Here is a 19,095-nt window from a genome sequence, read left to right on the forward strand (position 1 = left end):
CAACACCTCAACATCTCAACAACAACACCTCAATATCTCAACACCTCAACATCTTAACACCTCAACATCTCAATACCTCAACATCTCAATATCTCAATACCTCAACATCTCAACATCTCAATACCTCAACATCAACACCTCAACACCTCAACATCTCAACACCTCAACATCTCAACAACAACACCTCAACATCTCAATACCTCAACATCTCAATACCTCAACACCTCAACATCTCAATACCTCAACATCTCAATACCTCAACATCTCAACATCTCAACACCTCAACATCCACACTGACACACACACACACTAACACTGACACACACACACACACACACACACACACACACTCACACCGCCATCCACACTGACACACACACACACACACACACACACTGACACACACACACACACTCACACCACCATTCCTACCGACACACACACACACACACACACACACACACACACACACACACAGACACACACACACACACAAACAGAGACACACATTGACACAAACACACACACTCACACCACCATTCACACTGAGTCACACACATACACTCACTCTCTCACACACACACACACACACACTGAGTCACACACACACACGCACACACAGTATTGTACAGCTAACCTTGTGGGGACACACAATTCAGTCCCATTCAAAATCCTATTTTCCCTAACCGCTAACCCCAAACCTAAACCGTACTCTTACCCTAACCCTAACCTTAACCCCAAAACCTAACCTTAACCCTAACCCTAACCTTAACCCTAACCCTAAACCTAACCCTAGCTCCTAACCCTAACCCTAGCTCCTAAACCTAGCTCATAACCCTAACCCTAGCTCCTAACCCTAACCCTAGCTCCTAACCCTAACCCTAGCTCCTAAACCTAGCTCCTAACCCTAACCCTAGCTCCTAACCCTAACCCTAGCTCCTAACCCTAACCCTAGCTCCTAACCCTAGCTGCTAACCCTAGTTCCTAACCCTAACCCTAGCTCCTAACCTTAACCCTAACCTTAACCCTAACCCTAACCTTAACCCTAACCCTAGCTCCTAACCTTAACCCTAACCCTAACCCTAGCTCCTAACCCTAACCCTAACCCTAGCTCCTAACCCTAACCCTAACCCTAGCTCCTAACCTTAACCATAACCCTAACCCTAACTCCTAACCCCTAACTCCTAACTCCTAACCCTAACCCTAGCTCCTAACCTTAACCCTAGCTCCTAACCCTTATCGTAATTATAATCCTAACCCTAACCCTAACCTTAACCCAAAAACATAACCTTAATCCTAACCCTAAACCTAAACCTAACCCTAGCTCCTAACCCCTAACTCCTAACTCCTAACTCCTAACCCTAGCTCCTAACCCTTATCGTAATTATAATTCTAACCCTAATTCTAACCCTAACCCCTAACCCTAGCTCCTAACCCTAACCCCTAGCTCCTAGCTCCTAACCCTTATCGTAATTATAATTCTAACCCTAATTCTAACCCTAACCCCTAACCCTAGCTCCTAACCCTAACCCCTAGCTCCTAGCTCCTAACCCTTATCGTAATTATAATTCTAACCCTAAACCCCCTAGAAAAGCCATGTGACCTCGTGGGGACTAACTACATAAATGTCCCCAGTTGGTCCAATTTTTGTATATTTACTATTCTTGTGGGGAATTCTGGTCCACACAAGAATAGTTAAGCACGTCCACACACTCACACACACACACACACACACACACACACACACACACACTCTGACCCACATGTGGGATATAACTTACAATAGTTACCAATTATTATTATTATAAAGAATATTTTTAACCTTTTTTAACTAGGCAAGTCAGTTAAGAACAAATTCTTATTTACAATGACGGCCTAAGAACAGTGGGGTTAACTGCCTTGTTCAGGGGGCAGAACGACAGATTTTTACCTTGTCAGCTCGAGGATTCGATCTAGCAACCTTTCAGATACTGGCCCAGCGCTCTAACCATTTAGAGATCATGAGAGATATGTGTGTGTGTGTGTGTGTGTGTGTGTGTGTGTGTGTGTGTGTGTGTGTGTGTGTGTGTGTGTGTGTGTGTGTGTGTGTGTGTGTGTGTGTGTGTGTGTGTGTGTGTGTGTGTGTGTGTGTGTGTGTGTGTGTACAGTGGTTCCTAAATTAAAAGTTTTGACTTTATGCCGCAGCACACTGAGATAGATTGTGGTATAGTGTGATACATTGTGTCAGAGCAAAGGGAGTTGGAACGCTGATTCTGCTGTTGGGTTAGGGTGGTAAAGCGTTGGTACCCAGACACCTAATGTGTGTGTCTCTCTCTCTCTCTCCTCACTGAATGAATGACGTCAATTGAAGAATGTGTGATAGAAACCAGAAATAAAACGTATCATCGTTGCACTTCACAATTTAATTTGAATGAACTGAATGATGAGGATGAAGAAGAAGAGGGTTATTGAATGTAGAACTATATAGTGTAAGAATCACTCTTCCTCTGTCCCGCATACACACCCAGAAAAATAAAAATACGTATTTGTTTTGTTTCTACTTGGTCAGAAGAAGCTGTAACTAGACTGTACTTACTAAAACAATTGTTAACCTTAAGGTTTATATTCTAAGTGAAAGAACAACAAAAAAATTCTGTAATATTCCATGATATTCTTAAAATATATGTGTTGACTGAATTATACGCGAGTCATGTGCTGCAAAATGAACAAGTTGATGGTACAGCCATATAGCCTCGGACTGCTAAGCACAGATAAATAAAACTCAAAACGACAGCATCAAACGAAGCAGACAATGTGGAGTGATTCTTTGCTGATGTGAAAAAAAGAAGCTGAATGAAAGAGAGTACAGGGATGAAAACCCCATGGGATGGTAGAGAGACAGGCAGAATGTTACTGAATAGATAACAACAGAGAGAATCATGGGATGGTAGAGAGACAGGCAGAATGTTACTGAATAGATAACAACAGAGAGAATCATGGGATGGTAGAGAGACAGGCAGAATGTTACTGAATAGATAACAACAGAGAGAATCATGGGATGGTAGAGAGACAGGCAGAATGTTACTGAATAGATAACAACAGAGAGAATCATGGGATGGTAGAGAGACATGCAGAATGTTACTGAATAGATAACAACAGAGAGAATCATGGGATGGTAGAGAGACAGGCAGAATGGAGGGAATAGATAACAACAGAGAGAATCATGGGATGGTAGAGAGACAGGCAGAATGTTACTGAATAGATAACAACAGAGAGAATCATGGGATGGTAGAGAGACAGGCAGAATGTTACTGAATAGATAACAACAGAGAGAATCATGGGATGGTAGGTAGAGAGACAGGCAGAATGGAGGGAATAGATAACAACAGAGAGAATCATGGGATGGTAGAGAGACAGGCAGAATGTTACTGAATAGATAACAACAGAGAGAATCATGGGATGGTAGAGAGACAGGCAGAATGTTACTGAATAGATAACAACAGAGAGAATCATGGGATGGTAGAGAGACAGGCAGAATGTTACTGAATAGATAACAACAGAGAGAATCATGGGATGGTAGAGAGACAGGCAGAATGGAGGGAATAGATAACAACAGAGAGAATCATGGGATGGTAGAGAGACAGGCAGAATGGAGGGAATAGATAACAACAGAGAGAATCATGGGATGGTAGAGAGACAGGCAGAATGGAGGGAAAGTGAACTGTACTGTAAGTACACTACAATGCTGTGGCTTGGCACTCTTACCTATTCATGCAATACATTAGAATACAAAAGAAGCCATTCACTATTGATGGGCTATCAGCAGGACAATATACCATTGATGGGCTATCAGCAGGACAATATACCATTGATGGGCTAATGGAACAGAGCAAATAGGCATGTTAAAGTCATAGATTTAGCCGGTGGTAACTTGTGGAATAGACACCGTCTGGAATGTGCTTTTAACCAATCAGCGTTCAGGATTAGACCCACCCGTTGTATAATTTACTACAATCCACATAATAATTCACATGAGATGAGCTGTAGCGAGAGGAGAGATACCACGTATCTGTAATTTGTAATCTGCTATGTATCTAGCAATAGCAATCTGCTAGCAAATCAACCTTATAATAGGTAATGATTTATAGTGACTTCGGAAAATATGAATTCCCCTTGACATTTACCACATGTTGTTGTGTTACAGCCTGAATGTATAATATTATACATTGAGATTTGTTGTCACTGGCCTACACACCCCATAATTTCAAAGTTGAATTATGTTTTTCGAAATTTGGTTTTAAACATCTGAATGAATGTGTTTAACCTGCTGAATGAATGAATTATATTGGAATGTTACCGAATAAATAACAACAGTAAAAATAAGCATCTTGGTGGCATCTCGATTTACAGCATTTCCCTCACTTTACAGCATTTCCCTCACTTTACAGCATTTCCCTCACTTTTCAGCATTTCCCTCACTTTACAGCATTTCCCTCACTTTACAGCATTTCCCTCACTTTTCAGCATTTCCCTCACTTTACAGCATTTCCCTCACTTTTCAGCATTTCCCTCACTTTACAGCATTTCCCTCCATTTCCCTCACTTTTCAGCATTTCCCTCACTTTACAGCATTTCCCTCACTTTTCAGCATTTCCCTCACTTTACAGCATTTCCCTCACTTTTCAGCATTTCCCTCACTTTAGAGCATTTCCCTCCATTTCCCTCACTTTACAGCATTTCCCTCACTTTACAGCATTTCCCTCACTTTACAGCATTTCCCTCACTTTACAGCATTTCCCTCACTTTACAGCATTTCCCTTACTCAGACAACAACAAATGTGCAAAACTAGCCCAATTAGCAGGAGGGATTGGGGCATCTTCTTTGTGCACGGTGCTGGAGTATATAATGGTTGTCAGTTAAAACCCAATACGGCGCTGTGAACTGGAGAACGGGCTACAACAACAAAAAATCATCTAGAATAAAGAAACGCTTAGAGATAATATAATATCAACAAGAGATCGGAACGACAAAGGAACGAGTCACATTTAAATTGAAACATTGAACCATTTTAATCATGAAGTGTATTTACAATCGCATGGCATGGGGGAGGGGGAGAGATCTCTGCTCGGCTTCTAAAGCCGAGGTTTAATAAATGGAGGAAAAGGTGTTCAAAGATGCCCCCAACTTTTATTTGAAGAACCATAGTAGGTCCTTTGGTCCTCAGCCAATGGCCAGACACTTTCCTTAGCACCTCCCCACAGAATCTCTCTCTCTCTGTCTCACACACACACACACACACACACACACACACACACACACACACACACACACACACACACACACACACACACGTCTCTCTCTCTGTCTCTCTGTGATTTACAACTCAGAACGTACAGGGAGCTGACAAACACAAATCTGAACATTTCCTTTACCTTTCTCTCTGCCATCAGCACTTTTCAACCTCACCCAATGTATACTAACACACACACACACACACACACACACACACACACACACACACACACACACACACACACACACACACACACACACACACACACACACACACACACAGAAGGACCATTCTCCAGCACTTAATTTTCCATGAAGAAGCATTTTACTTACATGCTTACACTGCAATAGCAATACACATCAGGTCCATGTGGGTGCTGACAGAGAGATATTCTATGAATAAAAACTATTTTAATCTCCCCTTTGATGGAACTCTATTGTAAATACTGAAGGTATTTTCTTTAAAAAAAAATCTCTACTTTAAAATGTGCAGCCAGATTCTCTCTCTGTGCTTCGGCTCCAACAAGTATCTTGGCCTTGTCTTGATTTAGCTGGAGGAAGTTGTTAGGAATCCAAGTATTTAAATCACAAAAAAAAAGTATTTCTGGTGACACAGAAATGTAAAGTTGTTTATCGTCTGCGTAGCAGGGAAAATAAACGCTGTGCTTTCTGATAACACTGCCAAGGGGTAACATATATAAACCGAACAGAAACGGAACCGAAATTGAACCTTGTGGAACGCCACATGTGATATGTATTTTCTCTGAGTTATGTTCTCCAAGGATGACAAAAAACTCTCAACCGGTTAAATAGATCCTAAACCAATTTAGAAATGGACCAGAGATGGACTGGAGATGAAATGGACCACCAATCCACCTCTCCAGTCTGTCCAGAAGGACATCATGATCAACAGTGTCAAATGCAGCACTTAAATCCAAGGGTACCAGGACAGAGAGCTGTTTGGCATCTGTGTTGGCTCTAAGATCATTTACCACTTTAACTAAGACTATGTCTGTGCTGTGGTGGGCAGGAAAACCAGATTGGAATTTTTCAAAAATACAGTTGGCACTTCAAAAAAATTATTTTGCTGTTTGAAAACCAATTTCTCCTGAATTTTGCTTTAAGAATGGAAGGTTGGAGATTAACCGACAACTTAAGGGGTTTTGCCGTAGTAGTTTTTTTTTGTGCAGTCGGGAAAGTGCCTGTGAACAGGAAGTGATCAACAATAAAAAAGACAAGACTCAATGGACAACATACCAAACTACCAATAATCCAATGGCATGCTCCTTCAAACGATGCCAAAGATGAAGAAAAAGAGCTGCTTTATAACAATAGAGAAGCAGAGAAGACACCTGCTCAAGACGTGCTCCTCGTCATCGGAGACCTGAATGGAAAGGTTAGCACCGACAACACCATCTACGAGAGAACAATGGGGAAGCATGGCTGTGGAGAGATTAATGACAACGGTGAAAGACTGGCAACATTCTGCGTCACAAATAACCTGACGATTGGTGGCAGCCTTCCTTCACAAGAAATATCCACAAGCTGACATGGTACTCTCCTAATGGAAGAGACACGAACCAGATTGACCTGATGATCAACGGCAAGTGAAGAAGCTCGCTGAGAGACGTCAAGGTGCGAAGGGAGGCAGATGTTACCAGTGACCACCATCTTGTGACTGCCGACATCAAACTAAAGCTGAAACGTTCAAGACCACCGACAAAAGGAACAACAAGATTTGATGTTGGAATGCTGAGGGGTCAAACCATCAAGAAAACCTTCACAATGCAAGTTCACAACAAGTATCAAGCCCTTTCAAACAACATAGAAGAAGGCGACTGAGGGGAATATAGACAGGAAGTGGGAGAAAGTGGTTAACGCTTACAGTGAAAGTGGCAAGAAAACCATCAGACACAGAAGAAGAAGGCAATGCAAATAATGGATCACCCCAGAAACCTGGGAAATGATCCAGCAATGGATCACCCCAGAAACATGGGAAATGATCCAGCAATGGATCACCCCAGAAACATGGGAAATTATCCAGCAATGGATCACCCCAGAAACATGGGAAATTATCCAGCAATGGATCACCCCAGAAACATGGGAAATGATCCAGCAATGGATCACCCCAGAAACATGGGAAATGACAGAGGAAAAAAAACAAAAAACAGATGCCAAATCACAAAGGCTGAAAAAGAAACTGGAGGAGCAGTACAGAAAAATCAACACACAAGTCAAAAGGCTAGTAAGGAGAGACAACAGGGCCTACCTGGAGGAGAGACAACAGGGCCTACCTGGAGGAGAGACAACAGGGCCTACCTGGAGGAGAGACAACAGGGCCTACCTGGAGGAGAGACAACAGGGCCTACCTGGAGGAGAGACAACAGGGCCTACCTGGAGGAGAGACAACAGGGCCTACCTGGACTAGAGACAACAGGGCCTACCTAGAGGAGAGACAACAGGGCCTACCTGGAGGAGAGACAAAAGGGCCTACCTGGAGAAGAGACAACAGGGCCTACCTGGAGGAGAGACAACAGGGCCTACCTGGAGGAGAGACAACAGGGCCTACCTGGAGGAGAGACAACAGGGCCTACCTGGAGGAGAGACAACAGGGCCTACCTGGAGGAGAGACAACAGGGCCTACCTGGAGGAGAGACAACAGGGCCTACCTGGAGGAGAGACAACAGGGCCTACCTGGAGGAGAGACAACAGGGTCTACCTGGAGGAGAGACAACAGGGCCTACCTAGAGGAGAGACAACAGGGCCTACCTGGAGGAGAGACAACAGGGCCTAGCTGGAGGAGAGACAACAGGGCCTACCTGGAGGAGAGACAACAGGGCCTACCTGGAGGAGAGACAACAGGGCCTACCTAGAGAAAAGACAACAGGGCCTACCTGGAGGAGAGACAACAGGGCCTACCTGGAGGAGAGACAACAGGGCCTACCTGGAGGAGAGACAACAGGGCCTACCTGGAGGAGAGACAACAGGGCCTACCTGGAGGAGAGACAACAGGGCCTACCTGGAGGAGAGACAACAGGGCCTACCTGGAGGAGAGACAACAGGGCCTACCTGGAGGAGAGACAACAGGGCCTACCTAGAGGAGCTAGCAAGAACAGCTGATCACTAACCTAACATTTGGCAGAAAATTCAAGTCAAATACTCAAGTCAAAGACAAGCAAGGCAATCTCCTGACTACAGAAAATGAACAGGAAGCAAGATGGACAGAACATTTCAGAGGTCCTCAAAAGAGAACCCTCTGTGCATCCAATGAACACACCTGAAGCTGCTCCAAAAGATCTAGACATAAACACCGACCCACCAACCAACCAAAGAAGAAATAATCACTACCATCAAGTCACTAAAGAATGGGAAAATTCCAGGTCCTGATAACCTCAATGCAGACCTGTTCAGAATTGATCCAGTATTGGGCTACAAACATCCTTCTTCCTCTCTTCACTGACATCTGGATGGAGGGAAATATACCTTTACGACTGGACCAAGAAGGTTATCATACAGGTGCATAAGAGGGACACACCTTCCGACTGCAACAACTGGACGGGCGTTACACTTTTATTCGTTCACAGTAAGATTTTTTTTTGCAAGATTATCGTACAACGGATGTCTTCAGCTGTAGACAAAGTACTTAGGAATGAACAAGTGGTTTTTAGGGGAGGAAAGGAGCTGTACAGACCAGATCTTCACCCTCAGGAACATCATTGAGCAATTTAATGAGTGGCAATGAAAACTCTTCATCAACTTTATTGACTTCCAGAAGGCTGAAAACTCTTCATCAACTTTATTGACTTCCAGAAGGCTGAAAACTCTTCATCAACTTTACTGACTTCCAGAAGGCTGAAAACTCTTCATCAATTTTACTGACTTCCAGAAGGCTTTTGACAGTATTCACCACGAAAGCCTATGAAAGATCTTAAGAATTTATGGAATCCCCACCCATGCTCTTAACATCATAAAACAGTTCTACAGCAACTTTTTGGGCACTGTGGGAACGAGCAACATGAGCTTTGCTGTGAAGTCTGGAGTTCGACAAGGTTGTGTGATGACAGCCTTACTCTTCAACCTGGCAATAGGCTGGGTCATGCGGCGAACAAAAGAAGATAAGGCAAGAGGAATAGGATGGACCTTGTATTGTACTCTAGAAGACATTGACTCAGGGCAAGAGGAATAGGATGGACCTTGTATTGTACTCTAGAAGACATTGACTCAGGGCAAGAGGAATAGGGTGGACTTTTGTTCTAATTCTCAGAGTAAAAACTCTACAGACACTACGAAAGCTCAAACCAAGTTTATTCTTCCCAGAGGATCAATACAGCTGCATTAGACAAAATCATTTTCACACAAGCACTGAATATTTAACCGTTCCTCATAGGCTGAGTCTCCTCCTACCCATCTGTACAAACATCGTTCTTTACTGCTAGGCAGGACACTAAGCGATACAGGCCATAAACTTTTATTTCTCCCTTAAGGTGACCTGACCTCAACCCCCCCTCCATCACTAATCCATGGCTCTGTCACCTTATCAGTGCCTGCCACATGTCATCGCTTCCCTGCACTCAACACATTCCAAGCTTAATTGCACACACTATATACCTTCCTCCTTGTCAGGTCTGTTATAAAGGGGCGGACCAAAAGCGCAGCGTTTTCGTAGTTCCACATATTTATTTGATCGTGAAACTAAAATGCAAATAACAAAGTAAACTTTAATGACAAAACAACAAACCGTGACGCAGGAGGAACAAACACACTCACAAAATATAATCACCCACAAGGACATGTGGGACAAACATCAACTTAAATATGGCCTCCAATTAGAGACAACGACAACCAGCTGCCTCTAATTGGAGGTCATGCCAAACAACGACCAACATAGAAATACAAAAACTAGAACTGAACATAGGCATACAAAAACAGATAAACACCCCCCCTGTCACGCCCTGACCACTCTACCATAGAAAATAACAACTTACTATGGTCAGGACGTGACACTCCTATAACCATTAACTTCTGGTGTAGACCCTCTAAACCTCAGCACTCCCTCAGTGACATCAATAAGTATATTTCCATATTCTCAGAACCCAACATTTTGTATTGTACTCTAGAAGACATTGACTCAGGGCAAGAGGAATAGGATGGACCTTGTATTGTACTCTAGAAGACATTGACTCAGGTAAGGTAACCTGTCTAAATGACAATCACCCCAATGCACTCACATCGGTAGCCATGAATTGCTTTGAAAGGCTGGTCATGGCTCACATCAACAACATCATCCCAGACACCCTGGACCCACTCCAATTTGCATCCCGCCCCAACAGATCCACAGATGATGCAATCTCTATTGCATTCCACACTGCACTTTATTCCTAGTTATATGCACATATCAATTACCTCAATTACCTCGTACCCCTGCACATCGACTCGGTACTGGTACCCTGCGTATATAGCCAAGCTATCGTTACTCATTTTGTATTTATTATTACTTATATTATTACGTGTTTTACTTTTCTATTATTTCTCAATTTTCTTTCTCTCTACGTTGTTGGGAAGTAAGTAAGCATTCCACTGTTAGTCCACACTTGTTGTTTACGAAGCATGTGACGATTACAATTTGATTTGATTTGACACACGCGGTCAGAGAGGGAGGAGCTACCTGAGAGATACTGCGTGATGTCCGTACATCTCCCGAACCGCCGCCAGGTCCGCCTCCAGCTGGGGGTGCTTATGGAGCTCTCCATCGTAGTTCACCTATCAGAGAGACACGTCAATCAATCCATCAATCAATCCGTCAATCAATCAAATGTGTTTTAAATCCCTTTTTTTCCATTAGCAGTCGTCACAAAACTTTTCACAGTAACCTGGCCTAGACCCCCGCCGAGTAGATTCAGAGGCACAGTGACCAGGAAAAACTCCCTAGAAGGAAAAAACTGAGAGGAACCGGCTCAGAGGGGAAACCTGAGAAGACTGTTTTGAACAAAGCCCTTCGCTCCACTAGACGATTGGATAGATCTCTAAAGAGACCCAGAGCATGACCAATCAGCTTGTCTGTCCAAAGTTAGCCAGCCAATCACAGTGTCAATCCATAGTTAGCCAGCCAATCAACACCTGAAACTACTAACGTGCCATTTTTAATACAGACGGGGATAAACATAAAATGTTAAAATGTCTGAATTGCTAAGGACTTTTTGTGCTTTAGTCTGGGAAGATAAAAAACTACAGCAGAACAATATGCAGCCGATGTCATGGGTTTGACAGCTGGTGTGATGGGTTTGACAGCTGGTGTGATGGTTTGACAGCTGGTGTGATGGGTTTGACAGCAGGTGTGATGGGTTTGACAGCAGGTGTGATGGGTTTGACAGCTGGTGTGATGGGTTTGACAGCTGGTGTGATGGTTTGACAGCTGGTGTGATGGGTTTGACAGCTGGTGTGATGGGTTTGACAGCTTGTAGCTGGTGTGATGGGTTTGACAGCAGGTGTGATGGGTTTGACAGCTGGTGTGATGGGTTTGACAGCTGGTGTGATGGTTTGACAGCTGGTGTGATGGGTTTGACAGCTGGTGTGATGGGTTTGACAGCTTGTAGCTGGTGTGATGGGTTTGACAGCAGGTGTGATGGGTTTGACAGCTGGTGTGATGGGTTTGACAGCTGGTGTGATGGTTTGACAGCAGGTGTGATGGGTTTGACAGCAGGTGTGATGGGTTTGACAGCTGGTGTGATGGATTTGACAGCTGGTGTGATGGGATTTGACAGCTGGTGTGATGGGTTTGACAGCTGGTGTGATGGGTTTGACAGCTGGTGTGATGGGTTTGACAGCTGGTGTGATGGGTTTTGACAGCAGGTGTGATGGTTTGACAGCTGGTGTGATGGGTTTGACAGCAGGTGTGATGGGTTTGACAGCAGGTGTGATGGGTTTGACAGCAGGTGTGATGGGTTTGACAGCTGGTGTGATGGGTTTGACAGCTGGTGTGATGGGTTTGACAGCAGGTGTGATGGGTTTGACAGCAGGTGTGATGGGTTTGACAGCAGGTGTGATGTGTTTGACAGCTGGTGTGATGGTTTGACAGCTGGTGTGATGGGTTTGACAGCAGGTGTGATGGGTTTGACAGCAGGTGTGATGGGTTTGACAGCTGGTGTGATGGGTTTGACAGCTGGTGTGATGGGTTTGACAGCAGGTGTGATGGGTTTGACAGCAGGTGTGATGGGTTTGACAGCTGGTGTGATGGTTTGACAGCTGGTGTGATGGGTTTGACAGCTGGTGTGATGGGTTTGACAGCAGGTGTGATGGTTTGACAGCTGGTGTGATGGTTTGACAGCAGGTGTGATGGTTTGACAGCTGGTGTGATGGGTTTGACAGCTGGTGTGATGGTTTGACAGCAGGTGTGATGGGTTTGACAGCTGGTGTGATAGGTTTGACAGCAGGTGTGATGGGTTTGACAGCAAGTGTGATGGTTTGACAGCTGGTGTGATGGTTTGACAGCAGGTGTGATGGGTTTGACAGCAGGTGTGATGGGTTTGACAGCTGGTGTGATGGGTTTGACAGCAGGTGTGATGGGTTTGACAGCTGGTGTGATGGGTTTGACAGCTGGTGTGATGGTTTGACAGCTGGTGTGATGGATTTGACTGCTGGTGTGATGGTTTGACAGCTGGTGTGATGGTTTGACAGCTTGCAGCTGGTGTGATGGGTTTGACAGCTGGTGTGATGGGTTTGACAGCTGGTGTGATGGGTTTGACAGCAGGTGTGATGGGTTTGACAGCTGGTGTGATGGGTTTGACAGCTGGTGTGATGGGTTTGACAGCTGGTGTGATGGGTTTGACAGCTGGTGTGATGGGTTTGACAGTTGGTGTGATGGTTTGACAGCTTGCAGCCGATGCCATGGAGACATAGAGAGAGAGAGAGAGAGAGAGAGAGAGAGATAGAGAGAGCGAGAGAGAGAGAGAGAGAAACCTATCCAACCAAAAACAAAAGAGATCTAGAAAACCTGACTTCAAACGTAATTGAAGAATCCATAGACTCTAACCACTTCTGGGAAAATTGGAAAACACTAAACAAACATCAACACGAAGAGTTATCTATCCAAAATGGAGATGTATGGGTAAACCACTTCTCCAATATCTTGGCTCTATAACAAAGAACCAAGAGCAAAAACATATACATGATCAAATTCAAATATTAGAATCAACTATTGAAGAATGAACTACAGGACAAAATACAAACCCTCCAACCCAAAAAGGCCTGTGGTGTTGATGGTATCCTCAATGAAATGATAAAATATACAGACCATAAATTCCAATATGCTATACTTAAACTCTTTAACATCATCCTTAGCTCTGGCATCTTCCACAATATTTTGAACCAAGGACTGATCACCCCAATCCATAAAAGTGGAGACAAATTTGACCCCAATAACTACTGTGGGATATGAGTCAACAGCAACCTTGGGAAAATCCTCTGCATTATCATTAACAGCAGACTCATACGTTTCCTCAGTGAAAACAATGTACTGAGCAAATGTCAAATTGGCTTTTTACCAAATTACCGTACGACAGACCACCTATTCACCCTGCACACCCTAATTGACAAACAAACAAACCAAAACAAAGGCAAAGTCTTCTCATGCTTTGTTGATTTCAAAAAATCTTTTGACTCAATTTGGCCTGAGGGTCTGCTATACAAATTGATGGAAAGTGGTGTTGGGGGAAACATTATAAAATCCATGTACACAAACAACAAGTGTGCTGTTAAAATTGGCTAAAAACACCATTTTTTTACAGGGCCATGGGGTGAGACAGGGATGCAGCTTAAGCCCCACCCTCTTCAACATTTATATCAACGAATTGGCGAGGGCACTAGAACAGTCTGCAGCACCCGGCCCTCACCCTACTAGAATCTGAAGTCAAATGTCTACTGTTTGCTGATGATCTGGTGCTTTTGTCACCAACCAAGGAAGGCCTACAGCAGCACCTAGATCTTCTGCACAGATTCTGTCAGACCTGGGCCCTGACAGTAAATAATGGTGTTCCAAAAAAGGTCCAGTCGCCAGGACCACAGATACAAATTCCATCTAGACACCGTTGTCCTAGAGCACACAAAAAACTATACATACCTTGGCCTAAACATCAGCACCACAGGTAACTTCCACAAAGCTGTGAACGATCTGAGAGACAAGGCAAGAAAGGCCTTCTACACCATCAAAAGAAACATCAAATTCGACATACCAATTAGGATCTGGCTAAAAATACTTGAATCAGTTATAGAACCCATTGCCCTTTATGGTTGTGAGGTCTGGGGTCTGCTCACCAACCAAGAACTCACAAAATGGGACAAACACCAAATTGAGACTCTGCATGCAGAATTCTGCAAAATATATCCTCTGTGTACAACGTAAAACACTAAATAATGCATGCAAAGCAGAATTAGGCCGACACCTGCCAATTATCAAAATCCAGAAAACAGTCGTTAAATTCTACAACCACCTAAAAGGAAGCGATTCCCAAACCTTCCATAACAAAGCCATCACCTACAGAGAGATGAACCCGGAGAAGAGTCTCCTAAGCAAGCTGGTCCAGTAATAATGAAAATACAGAAAAGATCATTAAAATGTTGGCTACATCCAAATTCAAGTCCAAATTCAAGTCTGCAATTTAAAGCACTCCAAACCCAAGAGCTGAGCCCAGAAACGAGCCCTCTCAGTCAGCTGGTGTTGGACCTCACCAACCAAGCTGACACCAGCACTGCTTCAAAAGAAATAATTAAATTAAACAAAATCATGAACCAATCAAAGGACTCATATTTACAACATCGGAAAAACGAAACAAAATCCCAAAGCCGACTAAATTGCTATCTGACCCTAAACAGAGAATATGAATTGGCTGATTATCTCTACTCTGTCAGAGATACGAAGCAGAGACAGATCCTTACCAAGTACAGGCTGAGTGACCACCTGGCAGAGACAGATCCTTACCAAGTACAGGCTGAGTGACTACCTGGCAGAGACAGATCCTTACCAAGTACAGGCTGAGTGACCACCTGGCAGAGACAGATCCTTACCAAGTACAGGCTGAGTGACCACCTGGCAGAGACAGATCCTTACCAAGTACAGGCTGAGTGACCACCTGGCAGAGACAGATCCTTACCAAGTACAGGCTGAGTGACCACCTGGCAGAGACAGATCCTTACCAAGTACAGGCTGAGTGACCACCGATTGGCAATAGAAACCGGCAGACATAAAAAGACATGGCGACCCAAAGAGGAGCGTGTATGTGGTCACTGCACGACAGGGGAGGTAGAGACAGAGATGCACTTTCTCCTTTACTGTGATAAATATTCCTCACAAAGAGATTCCTTATTCACAGAAATGACTACATTTATTCCAAATTTGAACTTATTAAACCCAGAGGAAAAACAAAAAATACTCATGGGCGAAGGAGCAATGGCTCCTCTTGCAGCCAAATATGTATTTGCCTGCCATAGCCTGAGGGACACTGAATAATAACATCTGCATAGTAAACAGTAACTTACTTATTATTACTATTATTGTTATTACTATTATTATTGTTGTTTATCATTCCAAATAGTAGTGGTATGGGTGGTAATGGTAATGATAGCAGTTTAGTGGTGGTGGTGATAGTGGTGGTAGTGGTAGTGGTATGGGTAGTAATGGTAATGGTAGCAGTTTAGTGATGGTGGTGGTGGTAGTAGTGGTATGGGTAGTAATGGTAATGATAACAGTTCAGTGGTGGTGGTAGTAGTAGTAGTGGTAGTGGTATGGGTAGTAATGGTAATGATAACAGTTTAGTGATGGTGGTGGTAGTAGTAGTGGTATGGGTAGTAATGGTAATGATAGCAGTTTAGTGGTGGTGGTGATAGTGGTGGTAGTGGTAGTGGTATGGGTAGTAATGGTAATGGTAGCAGTTTAGTGATGGTGGTGGTGGTAGTAGTGGTATGGGTAGTAATGGTAATGATAACAGTTCAGTGGTGGTGGTGGTAGTAGTAGTAGTAGTGGTATGGGTAGTAATGGTAATGATAGCAGTTTAGTGATGGTGGTAGTAGTAGTAGTAGTAGTGGTATGGGTAGTAATGGTAATGATAGCAGTTTAGTGATGGTGGTGGTAGTAGTAGTGGTAATGATGATAGTAGTTGTAGTACTGATGTAATGGTGAAGATGACCGTTATTTAGTTATAAGTTAGTTATAGATTCATTTTCCATATTTAGATTTTTATATTTATTACATTCTAATATTATACTATTATTTTACTACTATTTTATTGTTATTATTTTTATATTTAATTTTATATTATTATTTACTGCCATTTTATATTATTATCTGTTATTGTTTATAATTGTATTACAATGTATATTGTATACATTGTTGCTTTGGCAATATTGACACAATGTTTTTCATGCCAATAAAGCAGCTTGAATTTGACAGAGAGACAGAGAGAGAGAGAGAAAGAGAGAGAAAGAGTGAGAGAGAGAGAAAGAGAGAGAGAGAGAGAAAGCGAGACAGAGAGAGTGAGAGAGAGAGAAAGAGAGAGAGAGAGAGAGAAAGAGAGACAGAGAGACAGAGAGACAGAGACCATCGCTCATCAGAATAGACGTATATTTCCATATAAAGATGGACTGAGTAAATGTGGGTGATGGAAATGTCCCACTACAGTGAGTGAAGAATGAGCCGCAGGCCCCTTTCTGAGTGAGCTGACTGAAAAAGACTAAAAATATAAAAGTGCTTTATAGTTGATGAGTTTAGGACTACATTGGGGAAATCAACCATGAAATCAGGAGGCTTCATGCTCAGGTGGAGACACCAGGGGAGGTCTGGCCTCTCTTCAGAGCTGCTGGGTTTTACTCTATATGAGCAGTTAGACTTACTGCCACTCTTCACTCTTAGAACAAAGAGTTCCAAAAGGGTTCTTCGGCTGTCCCCATAGGAGAACCCTTATGGGTTCCATGTAGAACTCTCTGTGGAATGGGTTCTACATGGAACCCAAAGGGCTTCCCCCGAAGAACCCTTTTGTTCTAAGAGTGTAGCTACAGGGTGGTTTCTTGGACACAGATTCATCCATTCTTGAAAGTGCTTTTCAATCCGTCACTTGGATGAATCTGTCTCCGTGAGACCGGTCCTAGTACACCTACCGCCACTGTAGCTAAGAGAGGGTTGAACGCTGCCGATATAATGGCTAATTGTTACAGCAGTTGTTGAGGAGGAGATGTGTGTGTGTGTGTGTGTGTGTGTGTGTGTGTGTGTGTGTGTGTGTGTGTGTGTGTGTGTGTGTGTGTGTGTGTGTGTGTGTGTGTGTGTGTGTGTGTGTGTGTGTGTGTGTGTGTGACCAGAAGTCCTCACAATGTTATCCCTATGTGAATGTTATCATTATAATTAAACCCTTTTTTGACAATACATCACGTATCTCACAAGGCCTTATTTTTGGGGCCTAGCAAAGTTCCAGTAAGTTACCCAAAATTCCCAGATTTTCAAAAAGATTCTGATTGTTGGACTTCCAGGAATGTTCCAACTGGGATTTCTGGAAAATCTGGAAAATGTACCTACATTTTGCTACCCTACCTACAAGTCACATTATGCTGGTTTGCAAAGTGATGTGTAATTCCTATTGGACTCCAGCAAAAGTTGGCAGATATACAACAGCTGGACTTTTCATTCACCTGCAACCTGCATTCATACTGACTGCCAGAGTTAGGAGTTAGGAACAGAGTTAGGAGTTAGGAACAGAGTTAGGAGTTAGGAACAGAGTTAGGAACAGAGTGAGGAGTTAGGAACAGAGTTAGGAGTTAGGAACAGAGTTAGGAGTTAGGAACAGAGTTAGGAGTTAGGAACAGAGTTAGGAACAGAGTGAGGAGTTAGGAACAGAGTTAGGAGTTAGGAACAGAGTTAGGAGTTAGGAACAGTGTTAGGAGTTAGGAACAGAGTGAGGAGTTAGGAACAGAGTTAGGAGTTAGGAACAGAGTTAGGAGTTAGGAACAGAGTTAGGAGTTAGGAACAGAGTTAGGAACAGAGTGAGGAGTTAGGAACACAGTTAGGAACAGAGTGAGGAGTCAGGAACAGAGTTAGGAGTTAGGAACAGAGTTAGGAGTTAGGAACAGAGTTAGGAGTTAGGAACAGAGTGAGGAGTTAGGAACATAGTTAGGAGTTAGGAACAGAGTTAGGAGTTAGGAACAGAGTTAGGAGTTAGGAACAGAGTTAGGAGTTAGGAACAGAGTTAGGAACAGAGTTAGGAGTTAGGAACACAGTTAGGAGTTAGGAACAGAGTTAGGAGTTAGGAACAGAGTTAGGAACAGAGTTAGGAGTTAGGAACAGAGTTAGGAGTTAGGAACAGAGTTAGGAGTTAGGAACAGAGTTAGGAGTTAGGAACAGAGTTAGGAGTTAGGAACAGAGTTAGGAACAGAATGAGGAGTTAGGAACAGAGTTAGGAGTTAGGAACAGAGTTAGGAGTTAGGAACAGAGTTAGGAGTTAGGAACAGAGTTAGGAGTTAGGAACAGAGTTAGGAGTTAGGAACAGAGTTAGGAGTTAGGAACAGAGTGAGGAGTTAGGAACAGAGTTAGGAACAGAGTGAGGAGTTAAGAACAGAGTTAGGAACAGAGTGAGGAGTTAGGAACAGAGTTAGGAACAGAGTTAGGAACAGAGTTAGGAGTTAGGAACAGAGTTAGGAACAGAGTGAGGAGTTAGGAACAGAGTTAGGAACAGAGTTAGGAACAGAGTTAGGAGTTAGGAACAGAGTGAGGAGTTAGGAACAGAGTTAGGAGTTAGGAACAGAGTTAGGAGTTAGGAACAGAGTTAGGAGTTAGGAACAGAGTTAGG

At 43.4% G+C, this 19,095-nt stretch overlaps 1 protein-coding gene across 2 annotated transcripts in view; it reads right to left on the minus strand.

Annotated features, from left to right (window-relative positions):
- Positions 1–19,095, minus strand: part of LOC115165049 (protein mono-ADP-ribosyltransferase PARP8-like) — a 95,668-nt gene that overhangs the window by 38,705 nt on the left and 37,868 nt on the right. For both annotated transcript variants that reach the window (XM_029718080.1, XM_029718079.1), the window contains exon 7: positions 10,938–11,032. In XM_029718080.1, coding sequence (XP_029573940.1) covers positions 10,938–11,032 — 95 coding nt within the window. The remainder of the gene's footprint in view (positions 1–10,937; positions 11,033–19,095) is intronic.

This window comes from Salmo trutta, chromosome 27 (genome assembly GCF_901001165.1).
Source record: "Salmo trutta chromosome 27, fSalTru1.1, whole genome shotgun sequence".
Lineage (NCBI taxonomy): Eukaryota > Metazoa > Chordata > Actinopteri > Salmoniformes > Salmonidae > Salmo > Salmo trutta.